The sequence below is a fragment of the Microtus ochrogaster genome, chromosome 6, assembly GCF_000317375.1.
Source record: "Microtus ochrogaster isolate Prairie Vole_2 chromosome 6, MicOch1.0, whole genome shotgun sequence".
NCBI classification, from domain to species: Eukaryota; Metazoa; Chordata; class Mammalia; order Rodentia; family Cricetidae; genus Microtus; species Microtus ochrogaster.
The window spans coordinates 73414520-73440133 of NC_022013.1; the positions used below are offsets into that span (position 1 = coordinate 73414520).

The following is a 25614-nucleotide window of genomic DNA, read 5'->3' on the forward strand; positions in this document are numbered from 1 at the left end:
AAAGGAAGGTTGGATAGGGGAGCACGGAAGCACAATTCTTAGATAAGGGAGCCACCTTAGGGTTGGCAAGAGACTTGAACCTAGAGTGGCTCCCAGGAGCTCAAGCCGAGGTCCCCAGTTAGTTCCCTGGACAGCTGAGGATAAAGAACCTGAAATGACCCTACCCTATAGCAACACTGACGAATATCTTGCATATTATCAGCTTCTTTATTTAACCAATGAATTCAACACAAATACAGAAGGACTCCTACACCAGATGGGGGTGGGCTGCACCTGGAGCACTTAGGTCCCATGCATGACATCCCAGTGTACTGCAGTGGTTTTGCTCTTTTACTCTTTTGGCTCTTTTGGTTTTTTTATGGGGGAGGTGGGGCACTACCCAGCTTCCAAATAAATTACACATGGAGACTTATTCTTACTTACTAATGCCTGGCCTTATCTTGGCTTGCTTCTTTCCTAACTTAAATTATCCTGACTACTTCTTGCCTTTGGGCTTTTTCTTTCTCTTACTTCTTTCCAGCCTTGGCTGCTGGGTGCTGGCCCCTGACACCCTCCTCTCCTTGTTCTCTCATTGCTTCTTCTTCTCTTCTGGAGTTCTTCTTCTGTTTATCGTCCCTGTCTACAAGCCCTGCCTTTCTTTGCTCTCTTCTCACTACTGGCCATTCAGCTCTTTATTAGACCATCAGGTGTTTTAGACAGGCAAAAAAGAGTCACAGCTTCACAGAGCTAAAGAAATGCATCACAAACAAAAGTCACACATCTTAAAATAACATTCCCCAACACCCTAGGTTTATCCTATTACTTCAATAGCTAAATAAATAAATACTATAAAATAACATTCAAGATAATTTCCATTATAAAAGCAAAATTCAGATTGTTATTTGCTAGTTTCAGCATCGCTACACACCTCTTACAGCATAGATACCTGTAAACATGTGCACTGCACACCAGAAAGTCTCAGTAACATATTTACAAAACATGATCAGCTTAATAAAATGACATTGTGTTTTCTTCTGCTCATTGGGGGAAAAAAAAACTTACCTAGTAATTATTCCTGGGAAAAGTAGTATCATATTGAAAGCCTAGTCATTGATAGATGATTGTTCCTTTTTAGCAGGAAGTATTTAGCAAAGATAAGTCAAGTCTTCATTAATATAAGACACACAGAGAATGTGCCAAGATTCTTAATCTAGCTAACAAAGTGAAGTTACTTCTAACTTCTGATTAAAAAGAAAGTTTGAGGGGACTAGAGACATGGCTCAGTATTTAAAGAGCGCATACTGTTCTTCCAGAAGACCTGAGTTCAGTTCTAGCATCCACATCAGGAGGCTCACCACCACCTGAACCTTAGCACCAGGAGATCCAGTGCCCATGACTTCTGTTGGTGCCTACATTCACATGGCACACACTCATGAAAAATACTAAAACTAATAATACCAATAATCTTAAAAATACGTTTTGAAACCTGATCATCAGTGTTATCATTTTGTTGCCTTTCTAAATACGCAATAGTAAAATGTGAAAATTACGATGGCTCTCTCTTAGCAATATGTGTTAGATCCAGTCATGGTGGCACACCCCTCCACTGCCAGCATGCAGGAGGCTGAAGCAAGATTGACTGCCAGAGATCACAAAACTAGTCTGCTCTGCATCTTGCTAAGCCAGATGGTAACATAACACAATCCTGTTTTGAAAACCAAAAGAGGTTCCAGGCTTTTATATACTCTCTAACTTTGCTCAAGTACTTGCAAGATACTTAATTTTAAAGGAATATTTATGATTTATTAATTGATTTTAATTGATAGTCACATTCTGTTTTTGTTTTATTTTGATACAAAATATATCTACTTCCCAGGTATATAGAATTAACTTTTTAAAAATGTAGAGAGATAACTCATTATAATTCTGATGAATTCCTTCATAAAACAAATATTCACTCATTTTATCTTTTGTGTAAATATCAGGCATGCTTTAAGCAAGATTTGCCTGATTAAAGGCTATGTTCATTGAGAATGCCTTTTCACTTTTAAATTTATCATTTACTGCATTGTATGGAAAGGGGCTTTACCTGTAGGTAAAGATTCAGATAATATGTGAGATCAGTTCCTTCTCTTATTTCCCATGATGGGCATGCTGTGAGTCAGGCTGAAGGAAATGAGGCAGCCTCCTTCTGGAAGGGGTTACAGAGTGCTGTGCAGAGCGGCCATCTCCACTAGACAGCCCCTCAAAGTCATGTTGAGCAGTTTGCATCTTAACAGGCTTTCCTTTTCAGATGTGTCGTTTTAATGTCTTTGCTCTCTGAGTTATCAAAGCAGATGTTCTTTCTCCATTTTATTGGTGGTTTGACTTTTCCAAGCCACACACTATAACTCTGCTTGACCAAAAATCAATTAGGAAACAATATCTTAGGCATCTCTGATGAGATGTGCAAGCCCTGAGGGAATTCTGTAGGGAGCTCCAGTTGTATCAACTCTTGTATGGATGTTGAGGGATCCAGAGCTTACAGAATGAAGTCACATGTGTTACCGTAGCCCACAGTGTTCTTCAGGGAGGGCACTAATACTGATTTCATAGGTCTTTTGCTCGGCAAATTTGATTTATATTTAACTCCTAAGAAATATCTTTATTTTTCCTTTTTTATTATTATTTTTAGTGTGTGTTGATTATATGTGGCCCACAAGTGGAGATTAGAGGACAATTTTGTGGAATAATTCCTCTTCTTCCACCCCTATGTTGGTTCCAGAGGTTGAACTTAGGAAACCAAGCTTTCATACCAAGAACTTGGCTTGCTGAGCCATCTGCTACCCCCAGTGTTATTTTTCTTGATAAAGAACCTAGACTCCAAATATATAACGTTTGCCAGAAGCTACCTGAGCTGTTACTAAACTTGTGTTTTTCCTTTTATCAAGCATATCAAGCTAAACATTTGAATTTTCATTAGTATTTTAATAAAGCAAATAAAGCTTTGAAAAAGCCTCATATATAATTTTAGAATTGACATCATAGAGAACTTTAATAGAGGGATATCTTAGTAGAGAAAAACATGACACTATAGTGGATGAAGCTCTGTCTGCCATCTCAAGTCATGCTTTTGGGTGCACTTTCCAGGATACCTAGGAGGGCTGCCCTCCGCAGACACACAGCAGAAAGCAAGATGGAGGACATTACCTATCAGTATTGGACAATAGACAGTGGTCAGTGGGTAGGCACATACATGTGCAATTACATGGTAGTACATGTACATTGCTATATACTGAGCGCAGGTTCTAATTCTTAAAATTTAACTGAATATCTGTCAACCGAGGACGGCTGATAAATCTCTGAAGTACATCATTTGGGGGGGGGTGCATTTCAAGCGAATAAAATGGCTGTTCGGCGTCCAGTAATCTGGAAGGATTCTGTGATAAATGAAGGACATGAAGGCAGATTGTCATGTGGAAGACTGGGGAAGGTACAAGCCAAGCCTGGAACACAGTTAAGGAGTCTGTCTTGATGAGTAGTGAAAAGTCACCTGAACATTTAGTTTCCTCTGTTGTGTTTGTTCATTTGGTATGACTGAGCTCTCTCTTTCTGTTTCCATAGGGACAGGTTAGCTCTGACATTTGAGGTAGTTGCAAAGGCTAAGTTCTTGGCCATATGGCTTCTTGATGCTGGACCAAATTGCTTTAATAAATTTTGATACAACTAGACTTGAACTCATGACTCTCCTGCCTTAGTCTCCTGAAAGCTGGGATTATAAGTGTGTGACTGTTCAATAAAGGAACCAAATATGCAATATTTCTTTAAATGTAAATAGAACTAGCTAATGGCTACTGTATTGAACATCAGTGTGTGTGTGTGTGTGTGTGTGTGTTTATAGTCTCTCTCTCTCTCTCTCTAAAAAAATAAAGGTGCTTCTGTGTCCAAAAGGACAAAACTTATTTCTAACAATCTGTATGAAAAGTACAGTTTATTGTGCTTTTCTCCAGTGCATTTTACTGGAATCCTCAGTCAAAAATCTTGGTGCCGGCCTTGTCTTTTTGCCCAGGAGTTATGTTAGTTGATGTCTGTGAAATCCAATACATTGCTGCTACCTGCTATGCAGCTCTGTGCTTAGGGAAGGGGATTGTGGAAGCATGAGAAGGAATTTATGCAGCGCTCAGCATCTACAGAGACCTGAAACGCAATCCCTTCCACTCTGTAGTTACAAGACTGCTCTGCTTGAATGATGGCTGCAGCTCAGGAGGGGGTGCAGACTTCTGCTTCCAACAGAGCCTACTGGGCAAGGCAGGCTCTGTTTCTAGATGTGCCTTACCTGTACCTGTGTCCTACAGGGAAAACTGAGCTTAGAGCCCACATCCAGCTCTTCTGCCTTGAGCAGACTGACGGACTGTGCCTCAGTCTCTCTCTAGTCTACTTCTTTTCCTGTTAGACTTCTGTGAGGCTGCTCTGAAATCCTGACTCAAGTGTAAATCCGTGTCCATAAACATCACAGCAGCTTCATTCTGGTTCAGGCACTAGCCTTCATTTAAGCTTCACTCACAGTTGAAGGACACTACTACCATTTTATTTATTTGGTGTGTGTGTGCTCATACACACCAGACATTGACATTGAACATTGACAGAGCAGTCTCTGTCCACCATGTCTCCTGAGACAGGGCCACTCATTGAACCTGAAGCTTTCTTATTTGGTTAGTTTGGATGGCCAGCAAGTCCAAGAGATACCCTCCGTTCTGAGCCCCCTCAGTGATGAACTGGAAGCCAGTGTTGCCTGCTCAGCTCCTTGTGTAGGTTCTGGGGCTCAAACTCAGGTCGTCATGCTTGCACAGCATGCACTTACAGCCAAGTCATCTCCCCAGCTCCTGCCTTTTTTTTTTTTGATACAATGTCATTAAAATTGTATTCTCGTTATTATCCTAGGCTCTGTGAGCACAAAAAGGGGAGAAACAACCCAGAAACACAATCCCAGCTCCTTCTTCATCAAAACTCATGATACTAAACTGGGAGCAATAAAGCAAAAGTTGAGTAAGAACACAGGGCCCAGTGTTACTCCTTTGGGTGTCAGCCTTGGCATGCTGGGAGCACTGGAGATTTGGTAAGGTTGTGATGAAAACTGCTCAGCCAGACCTGTGTTTTGCCCTAGGTCAGGCTCCCAGCATTGAGCGTTCCTTAGATGGTGCAGTTTATTGGCTACTGCTTCTGATAGCTGATTCTACATCTCTCATGGCTGCCATTGTGTAGTAATGAGGAGGAACGGGCCGCCTGAGAGGAGTGTGGGCCCTTTGTTCCGTCCCACCCAGCTAGCTTACACACGAAATAATTACACAGAAACTGTATTCATTTAAACACTGCCTGGCCCATTAGTTCTAGCCTCTTTTTGGCTAACTCTCACATCTTGATTCAACCCATTTCTAATAATCTATGTCACCACGAGCTCGTGGCTTACGGGGAAAGATCCAGCATGTCTGACCTGGCAGCATCATGGCAGGTGGCTCTCTGCTTGCCTCTTTCCTCCCAGCATCCAGTTCTCTTTCCCCCTCCAACTCCCCCACTCTCGCCTACCTAAGTTTTGCCCTATCAAAAGGCCAAGGCAGTTTCTTTATTCAACCAATGAAATCAACACAAATATAGAAGGACCTCCTACACCACCATTTCCGTGATTGTTGCCCTTACTTCTGTCCCTCTCTCAAGGAACTCCAGTTTCCATTACCAGGGTAAGTAAATACCTTGGTGTCTGAACCTGATTTCTGGAAAGGAGATAGATGTGAGCAAAAGCACTGAAGGTGCAGAAGAGGAAGCATCTAAATCTGCCAGGGTGAGGGAAACAGACTACCCAAAGGGAACAGCCTGCTGTTGACTCTCATTTTTGCAGCAGTGGACAGAGAGGCCACCCTTTCCCTACCACACCAATGCTCCATAAAGCTTCTTCCTTGCTACCGACCCCTCTTTACTTGCCCTTATTCACAGGAGGCTTGGACCCTTGAGTCATACCCTTGGCTTCAGTTTTGTTTCTGTTAGTAGCCATAGGTATGGTGTCTGGAAGAACATGGCTTCAGAACCACAATACTGACTTTTGAACTCCAACTGTTACTCACTTATGAAATCTTTGGCAAATCACTTCACCTCTCTGAGCGTGTTTCTTTGTTTGCAAAGCGTCTACCTCTGAGAGTTTGGGGATTAATTGCTGTCTAGCTTGTGGGGGTGCTCCTGAGACCTGCACTTGGAGGAGGGTCACTCTCCACCTGACCAGTGGGCTTCACTGGCATGCTACTCCAATACAAAAGCACTTTCTTGGTTGCTCTGGAGCAACACCACCCAAAGCTCCTGGGCTCTGGAACTTTGCTTTCTGCCAGCTCTCTCATTCCTCGGTCACAGGCTTTGTTCGTTAGCCTTTATTCCCGTTTCTCACAGTTTGGTTTGTTAGAGGAAATAAACCTTTTTTTTGTCCACAGTTGACTCTAGCACCTGTGTTTTAATCAGTCTTTTCCTCTTTCCTGGGGTTCTCCATTGACTCTTGCAGTTTCAACGTTTCCTCCACCTGCTCCTCTCTTCCTTCCCTTGCAGAGGCCTGTTTACTTCTTCACATTCTCCTCCTTCACACTAACCTGCGCAGTATAATCTTGGTCTCTCCCACCCCACCCCAGTAACTTCTCTGAAAGTCCCCAGTGACCCTTCCAGACCCTGCCAAGTTGTATTTCTTTGTATTTTTCTACGACCCAGGCCAAACCACCTCTTAGAGTGTTTGCCTCATGGAAAACTTATTTTTAAATCTTCTCACCCAAATCCTATGAAGGTAAAAACTGTAATAATGGTGAGAGAATAGGGTGTAGTAGAAGCTTCAGTTCCAGACCCAGTTTCCACTTCTAGAAGGCAGCAACTAATTGGCAGATAAGAAGGGTGTAAGTTCAGCAAGCACCACAGAAACCTCCCAAACTCCTTTGAAAAGCTGAACACTTACAGTAAGGCGGGCTTTGGACACCTCCCATCGCTGGGTGATAGAGACATGACCCTTCCGTGAAAGGAGGAAGGACAGCAGGAACACATCAAGGACTCCACTAGAAGTGGGAGAAATAGAAGCAGCTCAATGACAGGAAGTGGTCACTTTGTAATAGTGATAGAATATATGACACTTACCTATCAGACTAAAATAGAGCATCAGGAGCCAGTGAAGAATAAATTTGTGGTACTTGGAAGTCAGTCATTAACATATAAAATCACTTATGTACCATCACTCTGCTATATTCTTACAAAATCTAGCATGTTTTTGAGAAGGAAAAGAGCAAAGGCTTTATTCCTCACGGGGCTTTGGAGTTGAGAGCTGGCACAAATAACTGCTGTTTTTAACCCTTTTATGGAATGATTAACTAGGGTGTGCTTTTGATCTTTAAATGCTTTGCTTTAAAACAGTCCACAGCAGGTAGTAAATCTTGGTCAAGCTGTCAGTGGAACTCTCATTGAAAGTTTGCTTCCATCTGGTAGCTAATCCAGACTCTGCACACTGAAACCAGTGAAGTGTCCATTATCATGGCAGTGTGGGCTCTGCCCTGCCAGGGTACATCACCAGCCATGACCTAGAGAAATGCTTAAAGGAAATGGAGACAAGCCCTGCTTCAGTGGAGTCTGGTCACTCCCAGCCAGCTGCCCCAGAAGTCAGAGAATGCTTGCGGTCTTTGCGAGCCCCCACGGATGTAGCCGTCAATGCAAGTTTTCCTTGCCCTTCTGCAGCATGGTGTACTGACAGCACATTTTGGCAAGGGAATCCAGATCTCAAGTCCATATCTGGAACTAAGGTTTTCATGAGGATTGGCTGTACATGTCATGTCCCTGAAGAGGTTATAGTACATAAAGATGCTATTGTTTCTAAAACTAAATGGCACTTAGAGTCTCTAGTTTCCCCCATAACTATATTTCCAGTGTCTTCCTCTATTTCCTAGTTTTAGACGTTTTAACAGTCTTTATGTGGTGTGCTACTGGAGCACTGGTCATGCAGCTAGTACGAACTCCCATCCACCAGTGTGGCGAGACTAGATGGAGTCTAGCGCCAAAAGGGTCAGGCTTGGCAGTAGAGTAATGGGAGGCTTTGACTGTGCAGTCACTTGTGTTTTTCCTGTCGTGGAACTTGTTCTGACCCCAAATCCTGACTGCTCTAGCTGTTAAAGTGTGGGCCATGGGTAGTCTAGGATTCATATCTGGAATTTTTTTGTTTCGGTCCTTAGTACAGTGCTGCAGAATAGGATATTCTTGTATTTTCAACTCCTTTTAAATAACTCCAATAATCAAAAGGTCATAATTTGGCATAATGATGCTATAATTAAGTTGTGGCAAATGATAGCATTTGTAGATTTTATAACCAGAATTGATTTGTAAAATGAACACAGTCCCAGCAGTTTATGTTAACATAATTAAATGGAAATGTAATTCTAACTCCGTTTGCTTATTAAATTGAAAATTACTGGGTTATGAGCACTCTTACATTGCTGTCAAAATTGGTGTAAGTCTAGAATTACATGAAATATCCATTAAAATAAAGCATATTTAAGGTTCTGTAGTTAGTGTGAACAAATTCCTCACAGCATATGCTGACTGTTGATGGGCGAGCAAGTGCTTCTAGGGAGGGGCCAGCTAACAGCTCTTCTTCTCTCCACAGCCACTGGTTTAGCCCTGGGGCTAGGACAGAACATGGCCAGGTAAGGAACCTTCTAATCCAGAAGGAACAGTTTCCTTCAGTCTGTGTTCATCTCCCTCGGGTAGGGGGTCAGCAGAGAGAGAGCAGCTTATTATACGAGGAGCTAATTGTGCTGGGGCTTTCTTCTGACCTGTGGGCACCTAAAAGTCCTTCCACTGCCACTGTCCTCAGTCACACAGGTGACCTGTGGAACTGGTCATATGTAAGGCTTTACTACTAAATATTGCATGTGATGGCATGTGTCCGTATGTAGTCCAGTGCTTGGAAGATGAAGCATCCTCATCCACGTAGTGTTAGAGGCCCCGGTCAGCATGAGCACAAAATTCCAAGCAAATTAAAACTGCATAAGGTCAGGCAGTGCAAGCTGCCTTATTAAGTTGAGGAGGAGTCAGTGGTTCTTCTAAGATTTGATGTATTTCTAGGTGGGTGTTTTAGCTATCTTTTTGACACACATGGTAGCACAATGACTCGCTGGACTGGCAGGAACTGGGCATTCAGTTTGATCATCTTTACAGATGAAGAACTATTATGCCTTGCTCTTGACTGTATCAGTTGTCTCTTTAAAATGTGCTAAGATTATTCAGAAGTTAGATTGTAATAAATCCTAAAATTTACAGTTTAGTGTTTGATTCCTTGCGAGGGCTTTTGCTCTTCTGAATGAAAAGAGTTTGTTTTAGGCAGGCAATCCATAAGGAAAGCCCTGTCTGAAGACTCACGGGAGGCTGAGGAGCTGTGACCGGGAGAGAACCACATGCCTGGCATGTGAGAGGCCCTGGGCTCATTTCAGTACCTGGAGAAAGAGTGGATTTATCACTTATACCTTCTAAAGAGGAAAATTACCAATTCTTTTTCACTTTTTAGTTTTCATAATCCTTTTGACTAATTTTTTGTTTGACCTTTTACCTAAACTTTGGTGTGCATTTCACATTTTTGTCTTGACAAGATTAGTTATTAATTAGTAAGTGTAGGTGATGTTTTTATTTGTGGTAGTTCAGATTTGTAAGTAGACTCAGACACTTAAAAAAAAAACAGTGTTCTTAGAGGAATTGCAGAGTTCATTTCTTCCAGCTACTGGTCCCAAAAGTTTCATCAGCCAGTCAGTCAGTTTGTTGTAGCACGATTAAGAAAAACTGAGAGACAGAAATTGGGGTTCAACCTGAAGATCAGAAAAGCAAAACATCCAGCCACTGGCTCTTACCTCTACCTCAGTCTGAAATGGTGATCCTGCCTCCAGGAATCCTCAGAATGAGACAGTGTGTGAGAGCTGTCTCCTCCCATTTTATATTCCTCTCTAGGGTTAAAGGAATGCACCATACTGCCCCATTTCCATGGCAAACTAGTGTGGCTATTGGGATTGAAGGTGTGTGTCACCACTGCCTGGTCTGTAAGGCTGACCAGTGTGGCTGTTTTACTCTGTGATCTTCAGGCAAGCTTTATTTATTAAAATACAAATGAAATATCACTATAATTTATAACCTTGCTTTTTTGTTGTTTTTTTGTAATGTGCAAGCACGATGCGCGCGTTTGTGTGTGTATGTGTGCGCGCATTGGTTTCTGTTTCACTATCAGACCATTGACTCCTTAACATTAAGCTCTGACCAATGGCACTGTAATTCCTACCTGAGGAAGGCTTTTCTTGACAGGCATGTGTTTTCTTTACTAGCCTATCACAGCCCTCTTGAGCTTAACAGCGAAAGACACTGTTCCCGAGGGCCATAGGAGTGCAAAAACATTGTTTCAAAAGGACACACACACTAGAACAACTGTTCACATTATGAGAGCTGTACAGGACAGAGTCATCTGAATGAGGTTGCTCACCTCGGAGCCTTGATTTACCACTTAGTTATGTGTGCAAGTGGCTGCCGGAGCAAAGAAAGCATTGATGTGGGTGCTAAGATAATTTTGAGCCAGTGAATGAACACACAGTCAGGGAGTCTGCACGGTGAGGATCAGTTAGCATGGCATCACAGCGCATAGTTATTTCTCAGTTCAACATAAGCTGACTTAACTGTAGCACAAAGAACAGTTAGCAAATCCTAGATCCAAGTAATGCAATGCAAAACCATGAAGAATTATAAAATTCTCTGCTGAATGTCGAATGAGAGACTTGCTTTGTGATCGCCTTCTCTCTTGTTCCAATGTAGCAATATAAACTAACGATAGTATTGACCCAGCCTTATTTCAAATCCTCACCTCACTACTTTGCCCACCTTCCCACTCCTTTCTGTTCCTTATTGCTCTGTCTCATTTCCATTTGTGTGCTCTGTACCATGCCCCTGCCTCTGTCACACTCAGGATGTAGCTTCCCTGTCCTCTGTTCTCTGTCAGATACTTGCTACCTTTACAAGAAGAGTTAGAAAAAAGCAGCCTTGTTTTTCCACTCCGACGCAGACGGTCTGACAGAGGCAATGACTCTTGGTAGTTGTGTGGGTAAGGAGAGGTCCAAGTTGAAAGAAAAAGGAGACATCTATGTGTGTGTTTGTGATTGTCTGTTAGTGTCTATATATGTATATCTCTGCCTGATTTTCTGTCTATTTGTGTGCCTATCTGTATGTGCTTTGTGTGTATGTGTATCTGTTAATGTGTATTGTGTGTCTATGTATTTGCTTCTGTGTCTTTGTTTATGCACATGTGTCTATGTGTGTTCTTACACCTATGTGTGTCTGCACTAATGTGTCTCTGTGGTGCTGTGTGTGTATGCTTGTGTGTGTGTGTGTGTGTGTGTGTGTGTGTGTGTGTGTGTGTGTGTGTATACGCATGAGTTTAGATTCTAAGGTGTTGCCTCCTTGAACATCTTATGGCTTGACATTTTGCAAGTGTTTTAGTTTACAAGTGCCCTAATGAGTCACTGGTCATGGTTTAAGTAGTACTCCATTCGCTCTTAATGTTGAGACACTGAAAGGACGAGTCTTAGGAGACTATTTCAGGCATTCCTAAAGGGGTGTGCCAGCAGAGATACTTCTGACCAGACACAATCAGCATCCACAGAAGAGGAGAACATGCAACTTCCTTTTCATCTGGGTTCCGTTTTGTTTGCATCAAAGCCATGAGCTATGAGTAACCCTCTATTGTCTTCCTGGTTGATGCCATCAGCTCTAAGCTTGTGTGCCATGGTTTTACATGTTGCACTTGGTGCTGTGACTGTCCTCTTCTGGGCCATTTTCTAGTGGTGACAAATCAGGGAGTTGTACCTCAGTTTGGCCTAAGTCCCTGAATCTGAAATCCTGAAGGTAAGGAGCACTTCACACCATATCCAGAAGCTCTGTTCTTAACCAAGATGACATTGTTGAGTCATTACCCTAGAGTGACCTTACCTGTGACATTGATAGACATCCCACAGAGCAGGGAAGAGGCTTTTGGAACTGGAGAGTGTCTCCGGGCAGGTGAGTGGCCCTTGCAGCTGCAGCCGCTCTTACTGTGGGTTTTCAGTCTGCTTCCCTTTTTCAGCCTCCAGACACAAGCAGCATGTTTTGGCTCCAGGCCTTCTTCTAAGTGGTCTCCAAACATTTAGTTTCATGTATAACTTATGCATAACATAGCTCATGGTCCTTTTTATCTGAACTTCATTTCAAATGTTTGTTGACCTTGATTTGTGATGTGTGTGTGTGTGTGTGTGTGTGTGTGTGTGTGTGTGTGTGTGTGTGTGTGTGCCTGTCTGTCTGTCTTTCGGTGGGGGGGGGTTGGTAAACTGAGGTAGTTTCATGTTGAAGTCTTTGTGTATATAAAGTGCATTATTGGAATAATTGCCTTTTTTATACACTACCATTAAAAACATGAATTCTGGGATATTCAGAAGAGGTAGAACACGGAGTACGGAGTCAGTTTCATCTCCTTTGTCCTCATCCTTCTGGTGGGCTGAAAACCTCCCAGACCAGATTGGTACAGCCGGTCGTCATAGTTGTAATTTAAAATCTAAGCTGTCGAACTTTGTTGTTATGTAGTTTATAGGTGTTTGAACTGCTTTAACACCAGCCCCAGGGAAACAGTCCCAGTAACTTTTATCTTAAAATGAGAAGTTAATTAACTACCATGAATCTAAGAGAAAGGAGATTTTGTCATCTCACCTTGAGCTATCTGTGTCGCAAATGTTCGTTTAGATGAAGACATGAAGACACTAGACTTAGAAATGCCAAAGCAATTAATTTTTTTATTTTCAGAACCAATTTAGCGTTCGTGGTACGAAGTGTTTCTAAATTGAAACACTTTCAGATTAATGGACTTAAGATAAATGGTCACTATTTTCTATAAGTAGCAATAATGAGCTATGGCTTTAGCTACATATCATATACCAAATCTCATGTCCTATTTCATTGCCTCATTTATTCGTTCATTCGTTCAACAAATATTTATTGAGCACTAAAAATGTTCCAGAACAGTACTAAGCCCTGGAGATGCTGATAAATTGAAAAACTGAAGCAAAGAGCCACTGTGAGCAAGGGCACGGTCCATATCCCCTGTAAAATGTTCTATATGGCTGGGATATATAGAAGTAAAGAGATGAGACTATGGGCAGGAAGGAGCACAGCAAGTTATTAATGCAGAGGTGTAATCAAATTATGAAGGGCCATGATGGCCCAATGCAAGATTTTGAATTTTATTTCAAGCATAATAAAATTAGATTCATTTAAGAAAACTCATATTGACTACAGCTCAGAGTGGATTGGATCAGAGCAAGACTGCAGACAGGGAGACCATTTAGGAGACTGTGACAAGTGAGAAAAGCCGTAGTCTGGACTAGGAGGGTGGTGATCTGAGTGGAAATAAGTCAGTACTTAAGAGGAATTTGTGTGGTACAACATCCCTGGATACTGGGCCTTAACCAAAGTCTGGGCCATCTAGAAGGTGGCCAGATTAGCATTCAGTCCTCAGTGGAATTGTTCAGAACAGTTAACAGTTATCCTTCAGAAGTTACTGGTAGTCTCTGCCATACACAGGACAGCCAGACAGCCAGGCTCCTTAACTGTGACCATCACAACTGCTGTTCCCAGGCCATGTTCTCAGCACTTGTGGTGTCAGTCTTACAGTGCTGCCTAAGCATTTCCCCGGTTCATCTCTAACACCGCAGCCTGGCAGTTAATTGCCACCAATGTCTGTGTTTATGGGTGGAGGCTAGACCATAGAACAGTAAAGGACCCTGCCTGAGGTCGCAATGGCTCTGTCATTGAAACAAAGGAGCTCAAGGGTGGAGCACAAGTCTGTCCCATGTTAGTGCTTGTAAGTTTCTTTCTCTGCTTGGGTTGATTTTTGATAAGGTGTGCATTGGTGAGATTAGCCTTGCATATACGTAATCATGTCTAAAAGTAAATTAGCTATGCTTTCAGTGAACACATGGTGAAGAGAATTGGCTGGGTTTTTTTTTTTCTCATCTACTTTATTTCTAGTTAATTTAGAGTAAATCAGCGATGAAGAGATATGGATGGCTAGACATTTGGAGGAAGTACATTCATATATATCTCCAAGGCAGTCATGTTTTAGAGAACACTTTCCTGTGCGTACATAAGGAACAGTATCAGCTTTTTCATATCGGCCTCAAAACTATCACAGCTGAACCTGACAGTTACAACCTGTTAGACATCAGAGGGTGTTGTCACCACAGCAGATCACAGCTGAACCTGACTGTTAGACAGCAGAGGGTGTTGTCACTCAGTAGTAGGGAACACACCTGAGCTCTAGTCTTGGCATTCCAGGCCATGTGCTAACTGTCACTGCAGTTGTCAAGGACAGATTGCCCCCTGGCCAGCATTTTTGCACCAGTAACAGTGGCATCATTAGCAAAGAAAGTCATGCAACCAGGCATACCAGTGTCCCTTTGATTACAAAGTGTTTTTCTTATTGCAAACTAATATAACAGAAATATTTTTGTTTCTACAACTTTGTCTTGACACTTTGTATAGCATCAGCTTCTGAGAGATAACCGAGCGGAAAGGGGACACAAGAAAAACTGCTCCGTGAAAACAGCCAGCAGGTGAGCATCCAAGACTCTCCCCATTCTCACGGGCTCAGTGCCCTTCAGTACATCCATGAAGCCTGGTGAATTGTGGATTGTTTCTCAGAACCCATTTCAAGCCTTCCAGTGATGAAGATGCCATTTTGGTTATATTATTTTATAAAGATGCCAGTTTGGTCATATTCTTTTATAAAGATGTCATGTGGGTCTATTCCTTTAAAGCTGGTAAAATGCAAGGTAATAGTTTTTTTTTTTTCTAAAAGTGCTTTTTTTTTAACCTTTTCATCTTAAGTTACATAAGTGATCAGTTTGTCTTCTTTTCTAATGCGGAGGATTTTCTGCAGTTTGCTTTTTTGACAGTGTGTTTTCAAATGTGCTTCAGGTGTTTATGAAGATTTCATTTTCACTTAGACACCAGTGGCTTTCTTTCTTGCCTAAATATTGATCAGAATGACTGCCAGATCTACTCAGGGCAGTGCAGGCTCACTTGGGGAGAATCATTGGCATGTGGGCATGGTGATTGTCTTGATCATGTTATTTGATTGGGAAGTCCCAGCTGAAAGTGGATAATATTAGTCCTTGGATTTAAAACCTCACTTCATGAAAAAGAAGAAAATGAGTTGAGCACAAATATGCATGCATTGATTAATTCCTCGCTTTTGACTGTGGGTATGATGTGACCATTTGCTTGAGGTTCTTACTGTGTAGATGTATCAGTATTAATGACTGTAACCTGAACTTGTGATTCAAGTAAACCCTTTCCCTTCTGGTTGTTTTTGCTGGGTGTTCAGCACAAATACAAGTGCAAGGGCCAAGACCATGAGACCAACTTTCTAGAGTAATTCTAGACAGGAGAGCACAGCTGGTCTCAGTGGTCGGGAAGAGTTCTCCCTTTCAGTCTTTCTGTTCCACAAAAAAAGGTGTAAATTCTGCCTGGATGAGGCAGAATTTACCATCATACCTTGGACTTAATAGTTATTTCTCAGAAACCTAAAGCTTTATCTGTGAAAGAACAAATGCAAAATGAAACCTTTATCAGACCTGAGAACTGTTCTTCCCAAGACCTCATGAGGACGACAAGGTACTCCACTGACTGGGACAAAGTAAAAAGACTCAATTGGAGAGCAGGTGTGACATTTAGCCCATCAGTAGAGATTGTGTTTAATATCACTGGGCCTGGTGTCTATCTGCCAGCATCACTATGTAGACAGGAAGAAGAAGAAGGCTGACTCCCCATTTCCTTCATTTCTTTGCTCACTGTTAGAAGTGACCTGTGTTCTGTCATCAGACACTGTCTTCTGTGTCACTTTATGTGTCTTCCTTTCTCTAGGCCACATAAATACAATGCCTTTGCCTTGCTGTACCACAAGCATTCCTGGCACTTTGGGTGTCTACAGTTGGTGCTCAGAATAGTTGTAGAATGCGTTGAAAGCTGAGCCTAAGGAGTGGATATACTCATATGTTTGTTCTGGGATTGGCATGCCTGACTGCAGCCCAGTGTCCCCATTCTCTAGTTGGGTGATTCTGAGCAAATACTGAAGTTTTCTGTTGTTCCCATGTATAAAATGCAAAAGCAGTAGCATCCACTCTATAGCATTGTTCTATAGATAGACAAACGCGCCTGTAAGGTCTCAAGCACTGGCTTTTGTAACTCTCATATTGCCATTGACTTTCCTACCTGCATGTTTCCTATATGCTTGCTGAATTGTATTTTTCAATCATATAATTCTCACACATAGTTAACAGTATTAAATTCTCTGTAAGAAAAATAACGTACAGAAGGGCCCATCACCATCTTGTCCTGTTCTCTGTATTTACTCTCCGAATACTTTAACTTTTAGCTTTTCTTTTTGCTCTTGGCCTCAGTGTAGCCATATTGCATGGTTATATGACCACTTCTTTAGTGTTTTCGATTATACTGCATACTGACTCTCCTTTGGCTGGGATTCCTACGTCCCCATACATAGCCATGTCTGGTTCTTTATCTTTTCCTCCCGCACTGAATATCTGTTGTTATTAGGAGAATATGCATGTAGCTGTTAGCCATTCGTGTATAACTTTCGCTTGTGGTGATCATGGATCTGCTTTCCACTTGCTTTATTTCCTTTTTTTTTTTTTTGCCCCAATTCATCAATAATCTGTCCCTGGAATTGTAGCTGCTGGTTTGTTGTCCTGCTGGCATTTTCCATTACGTTCTGTAATGTCGGCCTGGCCTGATGTGTGGCATGTGCAGCATCCTTATTCCTCACTGGCCCCAGCAGACTTCTTCACCTGTCTCCCATAGAGTTCTGTTCTTGGGGTCCCATGGCATTATTTTCTTTGAGCTCTCAGGGCAAGAAAGCAGGTTGTTCAATCAGAGATTTTGTGTCTGCAAATCCCTTCATAGTTTTATCACATTGCTCAGTTTTCCTGAAAATTGAACTCTTGTTTGGAGGTCATTTTTCCTTAGAATTTTCACACCCCCCACCATCTTTAAGTAATTTTTTTAGTAATTGCATTTCTTGCTTCTAGCTTCTATCATTTGAGTATTGGAGAACCTTTAGTTCTCCATTTTTAAGCCCTTCCTTCTCTCTCTCCCTTCCCTTCTCCCATCCCTGTCTATTTCTCGCGTACATACATGACATTTCTATGTTGGAAATACACAATTATACAACCTATACAGCCATGCAACAGGTACAAATTCAAACATAAGCTGTGTTCTTGGGACACTGCTGGTCAATTTTCTCAATATTTTAACCCAAATCTTTAAATGATTTTTTAAGACTTCTGTACTCTTCTTTCCAGACCACTCTTTTTGAGCGTTACCCATATTTCCTCTTGATTGATGGCTGTGCTCTGTGTCCTTTCTGCCCTGTTGCCATAGGCTGTGTTCCGTACTGGGCAACTTGGAAAGGTGAAATAAGATTGAAGCTTCAGCTTTGTTCTGAATCTTATTAAATGCAACATGAAAATCTTCACCTTCCAGTTCATATATATTATTCTACATTCCTCTCCTGAAACCCATTTTCTTTCTTAGTATTTTAATATTATCTTGACTTTTCTTAACCCTTTTGGATGAGTGACTGCACTTGCCTTTTTCAACTTGGGGAAAAACATAAAGGTTGGAGAAGAGAGCAGTAGTATTGCACTGAGTCATTGCATCGGGGACCATTTACTCCCAGAATATCCCAAGCAAGTGCAGAGGCGTGAGTTTCTAGGTGCTCTGCTGGAGTGAGTCAAGGCTGAGATGCTGACGTGTTTGACTGTAGCACACCCTTAAAGTGGGCTTTGTTCACAGATGCTCTGAGCACACGACCAAGCACTTTGAAGGAGGGTAGCACAACTCCCCCGGGCACCTTGGGGAATTTTAAGAATCTTCCTAGCAGAGCTTTAGTTGTATATTTACCAATGCTACTAACTACAGAACATTTCAGTGGTACGTTATGCTCTTTACATTAATGTAAATATAGCAGTATTGTCTGTCTACCAACATGAGGCAGTGCTGTGTCTAACATACAAAGAGAAGAAAAAGACAATATATAAGATCTCCTTAAATACACCCCATTTTAATATTTTCAGTCACTTGTTCATTTGCCTTTGAGAGAGGGTCTCACACTGTAGCACAGGCTGGCCTCAAACTCTCAATGATCCCCTGGCTTCAGTCATTTCTATACAGTTTCTCTTGTGTTCTGTGAACTGTCCTGTATGTCTGCATGTTCATCAAAGTGACAGACTTCTGAATTTCTTAGCTTGCTTCAGTACTTCTGGCATCTCTGCCCTGCTTACTTACCATTCGCCATGCTTGTCATATAATATATCATCCTGTTATATCCCAGTGGTTATTAATAAAATAACAACAGGCCGCATTAGCACTTACACTTACTATAAATGAAATTATAGACTCATTGATTGCCGGTATAGTTGATGTCGTTCCTCTAACCTGCCTGTCAGCTGGTTGCTTCGTGTTGTTTCTCAGAGAGCCCTATCATACAGCAGATGTGTTCACATAGTGAGTAATGTAGACCCTTTCCTTACAGCATCACCCTTGGGTGCTTATTGGGTGGTTTTCTCAGGATTCTCCCTGCAGTGATTGAAGCTGCACAACCTTCTAGTGTTTTTCTATGTTGCTTGTCTTTTATTGATTCTTCTCATTTTTTAGGTCTTGTGGCCATAACATAGGACTTTGGTCACCTTTGGGGTAGAGGGTGTTGTTTGCTTTTGGAGACAGTCACACTGTTTTGCCCAGGTGTTTTGCCTAGCTCCTGGGTGCACTCTCCTCACTGAGCACTGTGTAGTTCAGACTCCTGGTCCACTCTCCCAGCCGTCACTGTAGAGTTCTGTGTTCCTTCCATTCTCCTTTGCTTCAGTGTTTACTCTCCATTTCCTACCATGAATTTCACCCTAATTTTGTTGTATTTTTTTTTCTTGTCTAATGTTTAATGAGTACCAGGTTTTTGTGCTATTTGGTCATTTTTACTTACCTCAAAATCTTAAAGAATACAAGTGGAAACTCTAGAAAATAAAAGTTTCTCTCAAAACATAGTTAAATAAAAACACATTTAAATGTTACTTTTGGAACTACTTATCACTTTCAGATTTTAATCATTAGTAGACATGATGTCAAGTAATCTGTCCTTCAAAGTGAGAACCAAACTAAATCCTTGGGCACTGTACCTGAGAGTTTTGTTCTGTTGTTGTGAGATAGGGTGTTAGCAAGTAGCCGAGGCTGTCCTGGTCAGAGCCATCTTGCTTCAGCCTCCACAGTGCTGAGTAACAGGCAGACACCACCATGTCTAACTCCTGTGTGACTTCTAGAACAGGAACAGCATCTACATTGTTCTTGGCCTACTCCAGAGCTGTGTAACTCTAGTTTGGGTACCACCTCATCTGGAGCCAATGAGACAGGGTGGTTCAACCAGTTCCTTTATCTGGGGGTGTTTCAACCCACGTACCATCTACAGTTACCTGCAGAGGGAGAGGCTGTCAGTGCACAGCCAGTGGGAAATGCCTTGCGTGTTCCAGTCTTACATTTCCGCATTCAGGTGACAGATTGTGCTCCTTAAGATTTAAGCAAATCCTAAAATTTGCATCTTTAAAAGTAGATGGGAGCATCTCTCACTTAAAGTTACAAGTAAGTATTTTCATAATTCTGTAAAAACTTGGAAAGGTCAGTATCACCTTCCCAAACTGAAAGCCAGCTAGTTCATAGGCATAAAGGGATGCCTGGTACCCAGTTATGTGTCATCCTGGGACAAGTGTCCCCCACCCATTTTTACACTGATGACGTGTTTTCAACTTGACAGTCTATGAACAACTTGAGAACTTGAGGCAGCTCAACTCAGCTGTTTTCATCAAGAAGTTTCCCTTCGTCCCTGGAGGTTCTTGTGGTGATATAGAATTTCCCCTCTTACTTACCAGACTCTTAGAAAATTTGTTTTTTGTCATATACTCGTAAAAAAGGACCTAGGCAGACTATCTAATACTTTGAGGTATTATTTGAAATCAAGTAAAAGTCTATTTGTTGGTGATAGTATTAAATTCTGTTAATTTCTGTGATATCTTTTCACTTCATCCCTAAAAGTATCTTTTTTATTTATTTTATGCACATGGTTTGATATCACTTGCGTACTGTGTGATCTGATTCCTGATATTATCTGCTCATCAGAGGAGAAAGTGTATTGATTGATTGATTGATTGATTTTTTTTGCTTTACTCTTGCCGGGTTGATTAAAATAAAAATCTAATAAAACAGAAAAGAGTAGATTTAATCTGAGAAACAGTAGATCCTGTTATATATTCCCATTTCTCTAAGAGGGGTTCCTGTACTCATTCATGTCTTCCCCCTTCCATCGAAATGAAAAGAGTGTCCCTGTTTGTCCCATTGTGGAAGGCATTCATTTCCACGTGCTGGCACTTGTCACCGTTTTTGTCACAGATATGATAGAATAACAGCTGCTTTTTATTTGATTTTCTAAAGATCCAAAGATATTCAAGGATTCAGTCTTCCCCATGTTGTCATTTGCCGTTTGGAAAGGAGACCTAATTTGCAACAGATACAAAACTATTTGTCATTTTGCAGCTTTGCCAAAAATAAATGAAAGTATTAACAGCTCCATCTCTGCGCAGCTGTTAATAAATGGGAGGAGGACTGCTCATTAGAAACTGCATAAGGACGTGGACTGTGTGTGTGTCGCTGCCTTTCCCAGAAACATACACAAAATTGCATATATCAGCAAAGCCACATGGTGAGGAGACACCGCCTGGCCTGTCTTCTGGGGTCTTTAGCATGTTAAACAGTCCTGTCCTTGTCACATTGGAGCTGCAATCATTTAACACTGTACTTTTAAAGTAAGTTATGCAGGTTGACATTTTATATGGCCACAGAGTGACTCAAGATCACCTTTAAACACTGACTTTAAAATGTTATAGTTCTTTATGACTTCTTCTTCCCAAATTGAGAACTAGGGTGAGACTTGATTTGAGGTGAACAGCTTTGCTCAGCCCTCCATGGGAAGAGACTCTCGAGTGATTCCCATTCATTTCTATGTGTGCATGGCCAAGCTAATAGAAGACACTCACATGTTCACTTTAATTAGAATGTATGCATTCCATATTTGTTTAATTGGAATACATTTAATTATATATGTGTCCTAATTAAAAAGAACATTTGAATAACTTCGAGGGCTAGAGATAGTTAGAGCAGAATAATTGGAAACTTCCTACATATGTGATATAAAATAGCTTTTAAGGGGTTTAATTTTCCCATTCTACACTCTGCGATCAAATTATTGTATTTTATAAAACCACACTGGGCACAAATTGCCAGTGCTCATGGCTCCTGTCCTTTGGCATCCTGAAATTCTAACCTTCCTTGCCAAGATTTTAAAAGAATAATTGGAGTGGGTTATTTTAAGTTATGATTATACCAAATAAATTAAATTTTGAGCTGTTGCTCTTTGGTTAGAGATGAGGGACCCACAAAGAACGAGATAGTTTACCAGCTGGAAATACCTTCTGTATCCTTGTATAGTCAATAGAAATCCACTCTCCTTTGGTGTGACTCTGATCACCTAGTAACCTCTTCTTCCCACAGGTGAGCTAGATGTTTTCAAATGCTTAGACTTGAGCACAAGCTCTGTCCCCAAGGATGGCGGTTGGAGGTGTTGTGGTCACTAATGACAGAAAATTGTTAGCATGTGTGAGCTGTTCCAGCGACCCTTAACTGAAATAAATGGGTGGTCTGAAGTCTATTTCTTTAAGGACAGGTGTCTGTTTCACAGTTGGCACTCTCCAAATTGGCCCAGTGATTAAGTGGGCACGGACACAGCTCTAACCTTTAGCTCCCAGAGATGAGTCCCCTAGGAAATGATTAAGGTGCACCTGCAGAGCTGGATCCCAACAGCTTGTGTCACTCCTGCAGCCTGCCTTGTAACTTCATTAGGGAGCCTTTGGGGATGGCAATGCACTGTGCTCCTGTGCCAAAATCTTCCCCAAACAAGCAGTCAGCCCTAAGTCATTAATGGGAGAGGTACTGGAATGTTGCTGCTTCAGTTGGTGTCTTACGGTAAGTCAGGATAAAGTCGGTGTGTCTGCTGACTGGCTTAGTGGAGTGTCAGCATGTGGACCGGTTCATTTCATATTCCTACCTACTGAAGTCTTCCACCACCCGATCACAGTAGAATAGAAATCCTCCAGGATAAATCTTAATGCCCATGTATCTGTAAGTGAAATATTTTACTTACTAATATAAAACAGTCAAATATTAAGCACTTAATTGCCATTTTACCATTTTTCAGTTATAAGATCAATGCAAAATTAATTTAAAAATAATATGAAACTTGTTTATATAGTTGTTGGTCTGTTTTTTAATCAAATTTGTTTTGTATCCAGTACTTTTTTTTTCTCTTAGGGAATAAATACTTTTGTCATTCCATATTGATTTTGTTTGTATACCAGGCTACAGATGGGAATTTACCTTTGTTTATTTCATATATTTCCGATCAATTCCATCTCATGCCCAATTATATTACACTAAATTAACATAATTCAACAGATGTTGATATTTAAATGTTTTCTGGCATTCAAATCTTGGACAGCTGTATTAGAGCTTGGGGAAAAGGCAAACATTTAGAGTTAAATGCTGAACATATGCTTAAATTACTAATTAGAGAGACGAAATGAAAACTACGTGTTCTCCTTCCTGAGGACAATAAACCTTAGATAAAGGTTTGTGTCATTTTTTTTTAACAGCAATTCCAATATGGGGCATGCTACCAAACTAGAGGACACAGGCAGGCTTCATAGATAACTTAATTAAATTTCAAATTTAGTCCCTAAAAACTATGAATTATGTTTCACTGAGTCTGGAAGGAGCTATAGTGATTTCTACTTATAAACTTAAGGACCATAAAATAAAAATGTTTCTTGGGCTAAAAACCATTTTCAGTGTATTATCATGAAAAAAAAATTTATATATGGAGAAATGCTAAGAAAAGTCGAAATTCGCCGGAGAGATGGCTCAGAAGTGAAGAGCACCAAGTGCTCTTCCAGAGGTCCTGAGTTCAATTCCCAGCAACCACAACTCACAACCTTCTTTAATGAGATCTGGCACCCTCTTCTGTCATGCAGGCATGCATGCAGGTAGAACACTGTACACATAATAGATAGATAGATAGATAGATAGATAGATAGATAGATAGATAGATAGATAGATAGATAGATATAAGTATTAAAACTGTTTCAGGAGAAAAGTCAAAATTCCTATCAGTCTATCAGCTATCTTAGAGAAGTTATCAATGTATGCATAGGATAATGAATGAAACTGAAAATTCACCCAGGAAGTACAAATAGCCACCACATCAAAACGTGTTCAACATCTTTAGCCGTCAGAAAGAAATGCAAAACAAATCTTCACTAAACGTGCCCCTACTTCCATGTCTTTTTAAAATACGGACTCCACCAATAGGACAAAAACATGCCCTTTTAATACTTGTGCTTCCTAGCTCTATTTTCTATACTGGTGTTATTTCATTCTTTATTAAACCTTTGTGTCTGTGTACCCTTGGTAGACATAGAGGCTCATGCCTTCACTTGGCTTTTGTGGATGATACTGACAAGCTTAGGGGTCTGTGTATCCTGTGGTGTACTGACTTGGATTCCTTTATGTATGTGCCTCAGAGTGGACTAACTGGGTTCATCTATTTTTAGCTTTTTGAGGAACCTCCATAGTGATTTCCATAGTGTCCGTACAAATTTATATTTCTACCAATAATGTATTAGGGCTCTCCTCTCTGCCATCCTTATCAGCATGAGTTGCCATTTGTTTTCTTCCTGACAGCCGATCTGACTGTGGTAAGCTGGAATTTCAGTGAAGTCTTGATTTACACTTTTCTGAGGGCTAAGGATGTCAAACATGTTTTCATGTGTTGACCATTTGTACTTCCTTGGAATTCAATCCCTTAGTCCATTTGTTGATCCGATTATTTGACAGAAGGACTCACAGTAGCATGCATCACACTTGTTTTAACAGTAGCAGTAACTACCATGGGTGAATACCTCCCATGCATTCCCTTGATGGTTTTATTCTTTACTGTTTTTAATTCCCTTGTACTTATTTATTCTCCTTCCTTACATGTCCTGTTTTCTTTGAATTTTTTATTTTTATTTTTTGTTGTTGTTACTGTTGTTGAAGAAGTCAAATTGTACCTGCTACTGAGATTTTGGAAAGAGCTCAATGATTTCTGTTTCTTGCCTTTTGGCATGAACTTGGTAAATAAAATCTAAGTGCCCAAGATGAAAGGGAAGGCAAATCAGCTGTCCTAAGCAGGCCCAGCACTGAGGAATGCTTTATGTGTCATTCTGTGTCCTCCTTGGTCCCCTGTGTTCTTGTAACTGGCATTTAGATTTGGGGGCTCATTTCCCTCAGGTTTCTCTGCTGTCTTATTCTGGTTAACAAAGGGGTACATGTCTATGCTGCCATGCTTTCAGCTCTTTGTGTGCTGCATTGGCCATGGTGATCCCTGCCACATGGTGGATGAAGGATGGCAAAGCGGTGATACTTCTCTTGTTTTGTTTTTCCATGTAGGATTACTTTTGTTAACAGTCTCTCTTCTCCCACCACTTGAACACTGTATGGTGTAGATAACGAAGAGAAAGCCTGATGAATGCCTGTCTGGCCTTTAGCCTCAGTTTGCAGGGCTGAGCCTGTTAGTTAGACACAGCTGGTGTGTTCTGTTCATCAGGTGTTATCCTAATTAGGTCTTGCTACAGTTGCTGCACTTGGAGCAAATGTTTCCATTGACTCCAAAGTGTTTATTTACTACTAGTTTTTTTCTTTCCATGTGGAAACCGTTTAGATTGTCAGGACACCATTTTGTTTCTGGGTCTTTTCGAGGAAAACAATTAGGATTTCTCTTTCCTTCTCTGTGTATTCCTGGCAGAACGTGTGGTTCCTAATGATAATTCTAACTTAAATTCCAAACATCATTCTGTGGACTTCCCTTCGTCTGTTTTTGAACAAAATTAAAGGTGTTCCATCTCAAGGGCATGGGAATTTATATTTACACGACAATACCAAGAACTGCCTCAAAATCCCAATGCCCTTGTGACTGCCGGTAAAAACTGGGCAGTAAAATAGTTATTCTCCCTTTTCCTTTTGCACATAGAAAATATTTCACTGAAAATACCATTTCTCTATGCTGAAAGTAAATCTTTCCACCTGTAAAGATTTTGCTGTGAAGAGGATCGGCGGGGCTGCTTCCTGCCACCCGGCTAGCTTTACCCTGAATAATTACACGGAAACTGTACTCTTTTAAACACTGCTTGGCCCATTAGTTTTAACCTCTTATTGGCTAGCTCTTAACATATTTATCTAACCCATTTCTAATATTCTGTGTAGCACCACGAGCTGGCTTACCAGGAAAGATCTTAACCTGCGTCTGTCTGGAGTGGGAGAATCATGGCGACTGCTTGACTCGGCTTCTTTCTCCCAGCATTCTGTTCTGTCTACTCCGCCTACCTAACT

General features: G+C 41.1%; 1 protein-coding gene across 6 annotated transcripts in view; it reads left to right on the forward strand.

Annotated features, from left to right (window-relative positions):
• Window positions 1–25614, forward strand: part of Gpatch2 (G-patch domain containing 2) — a 154281-nt gene that overhangs the window by 101455 nt on the left and 27212 nt on the right. For 4 of the 6 annotated variants that reach the window (XR_003377044.1, XM_005348849.3, XM_026779785.1 and 1 more), the window contains 2 exons: window positions 8627–8666; window positions 14560–14630. The exons of the other annotated variants lie outside the window; for them this stretch is intronic. Coding sequence is in view for 3 of the 4 variants with exons in the window: in XM_005348849.3 (XP_005348906.1) it covers window positions 8627–8666; window positions 14560–14630 (111 nt within the window). In the remaining variant the exon portion in view is untranslated. The remainder of the gene's footprint in view (window positions 1–8626; window positions 8667–14559; window positions 14631–25614) is intronic. 6 annotated transcript variants of the gene reach the window in all.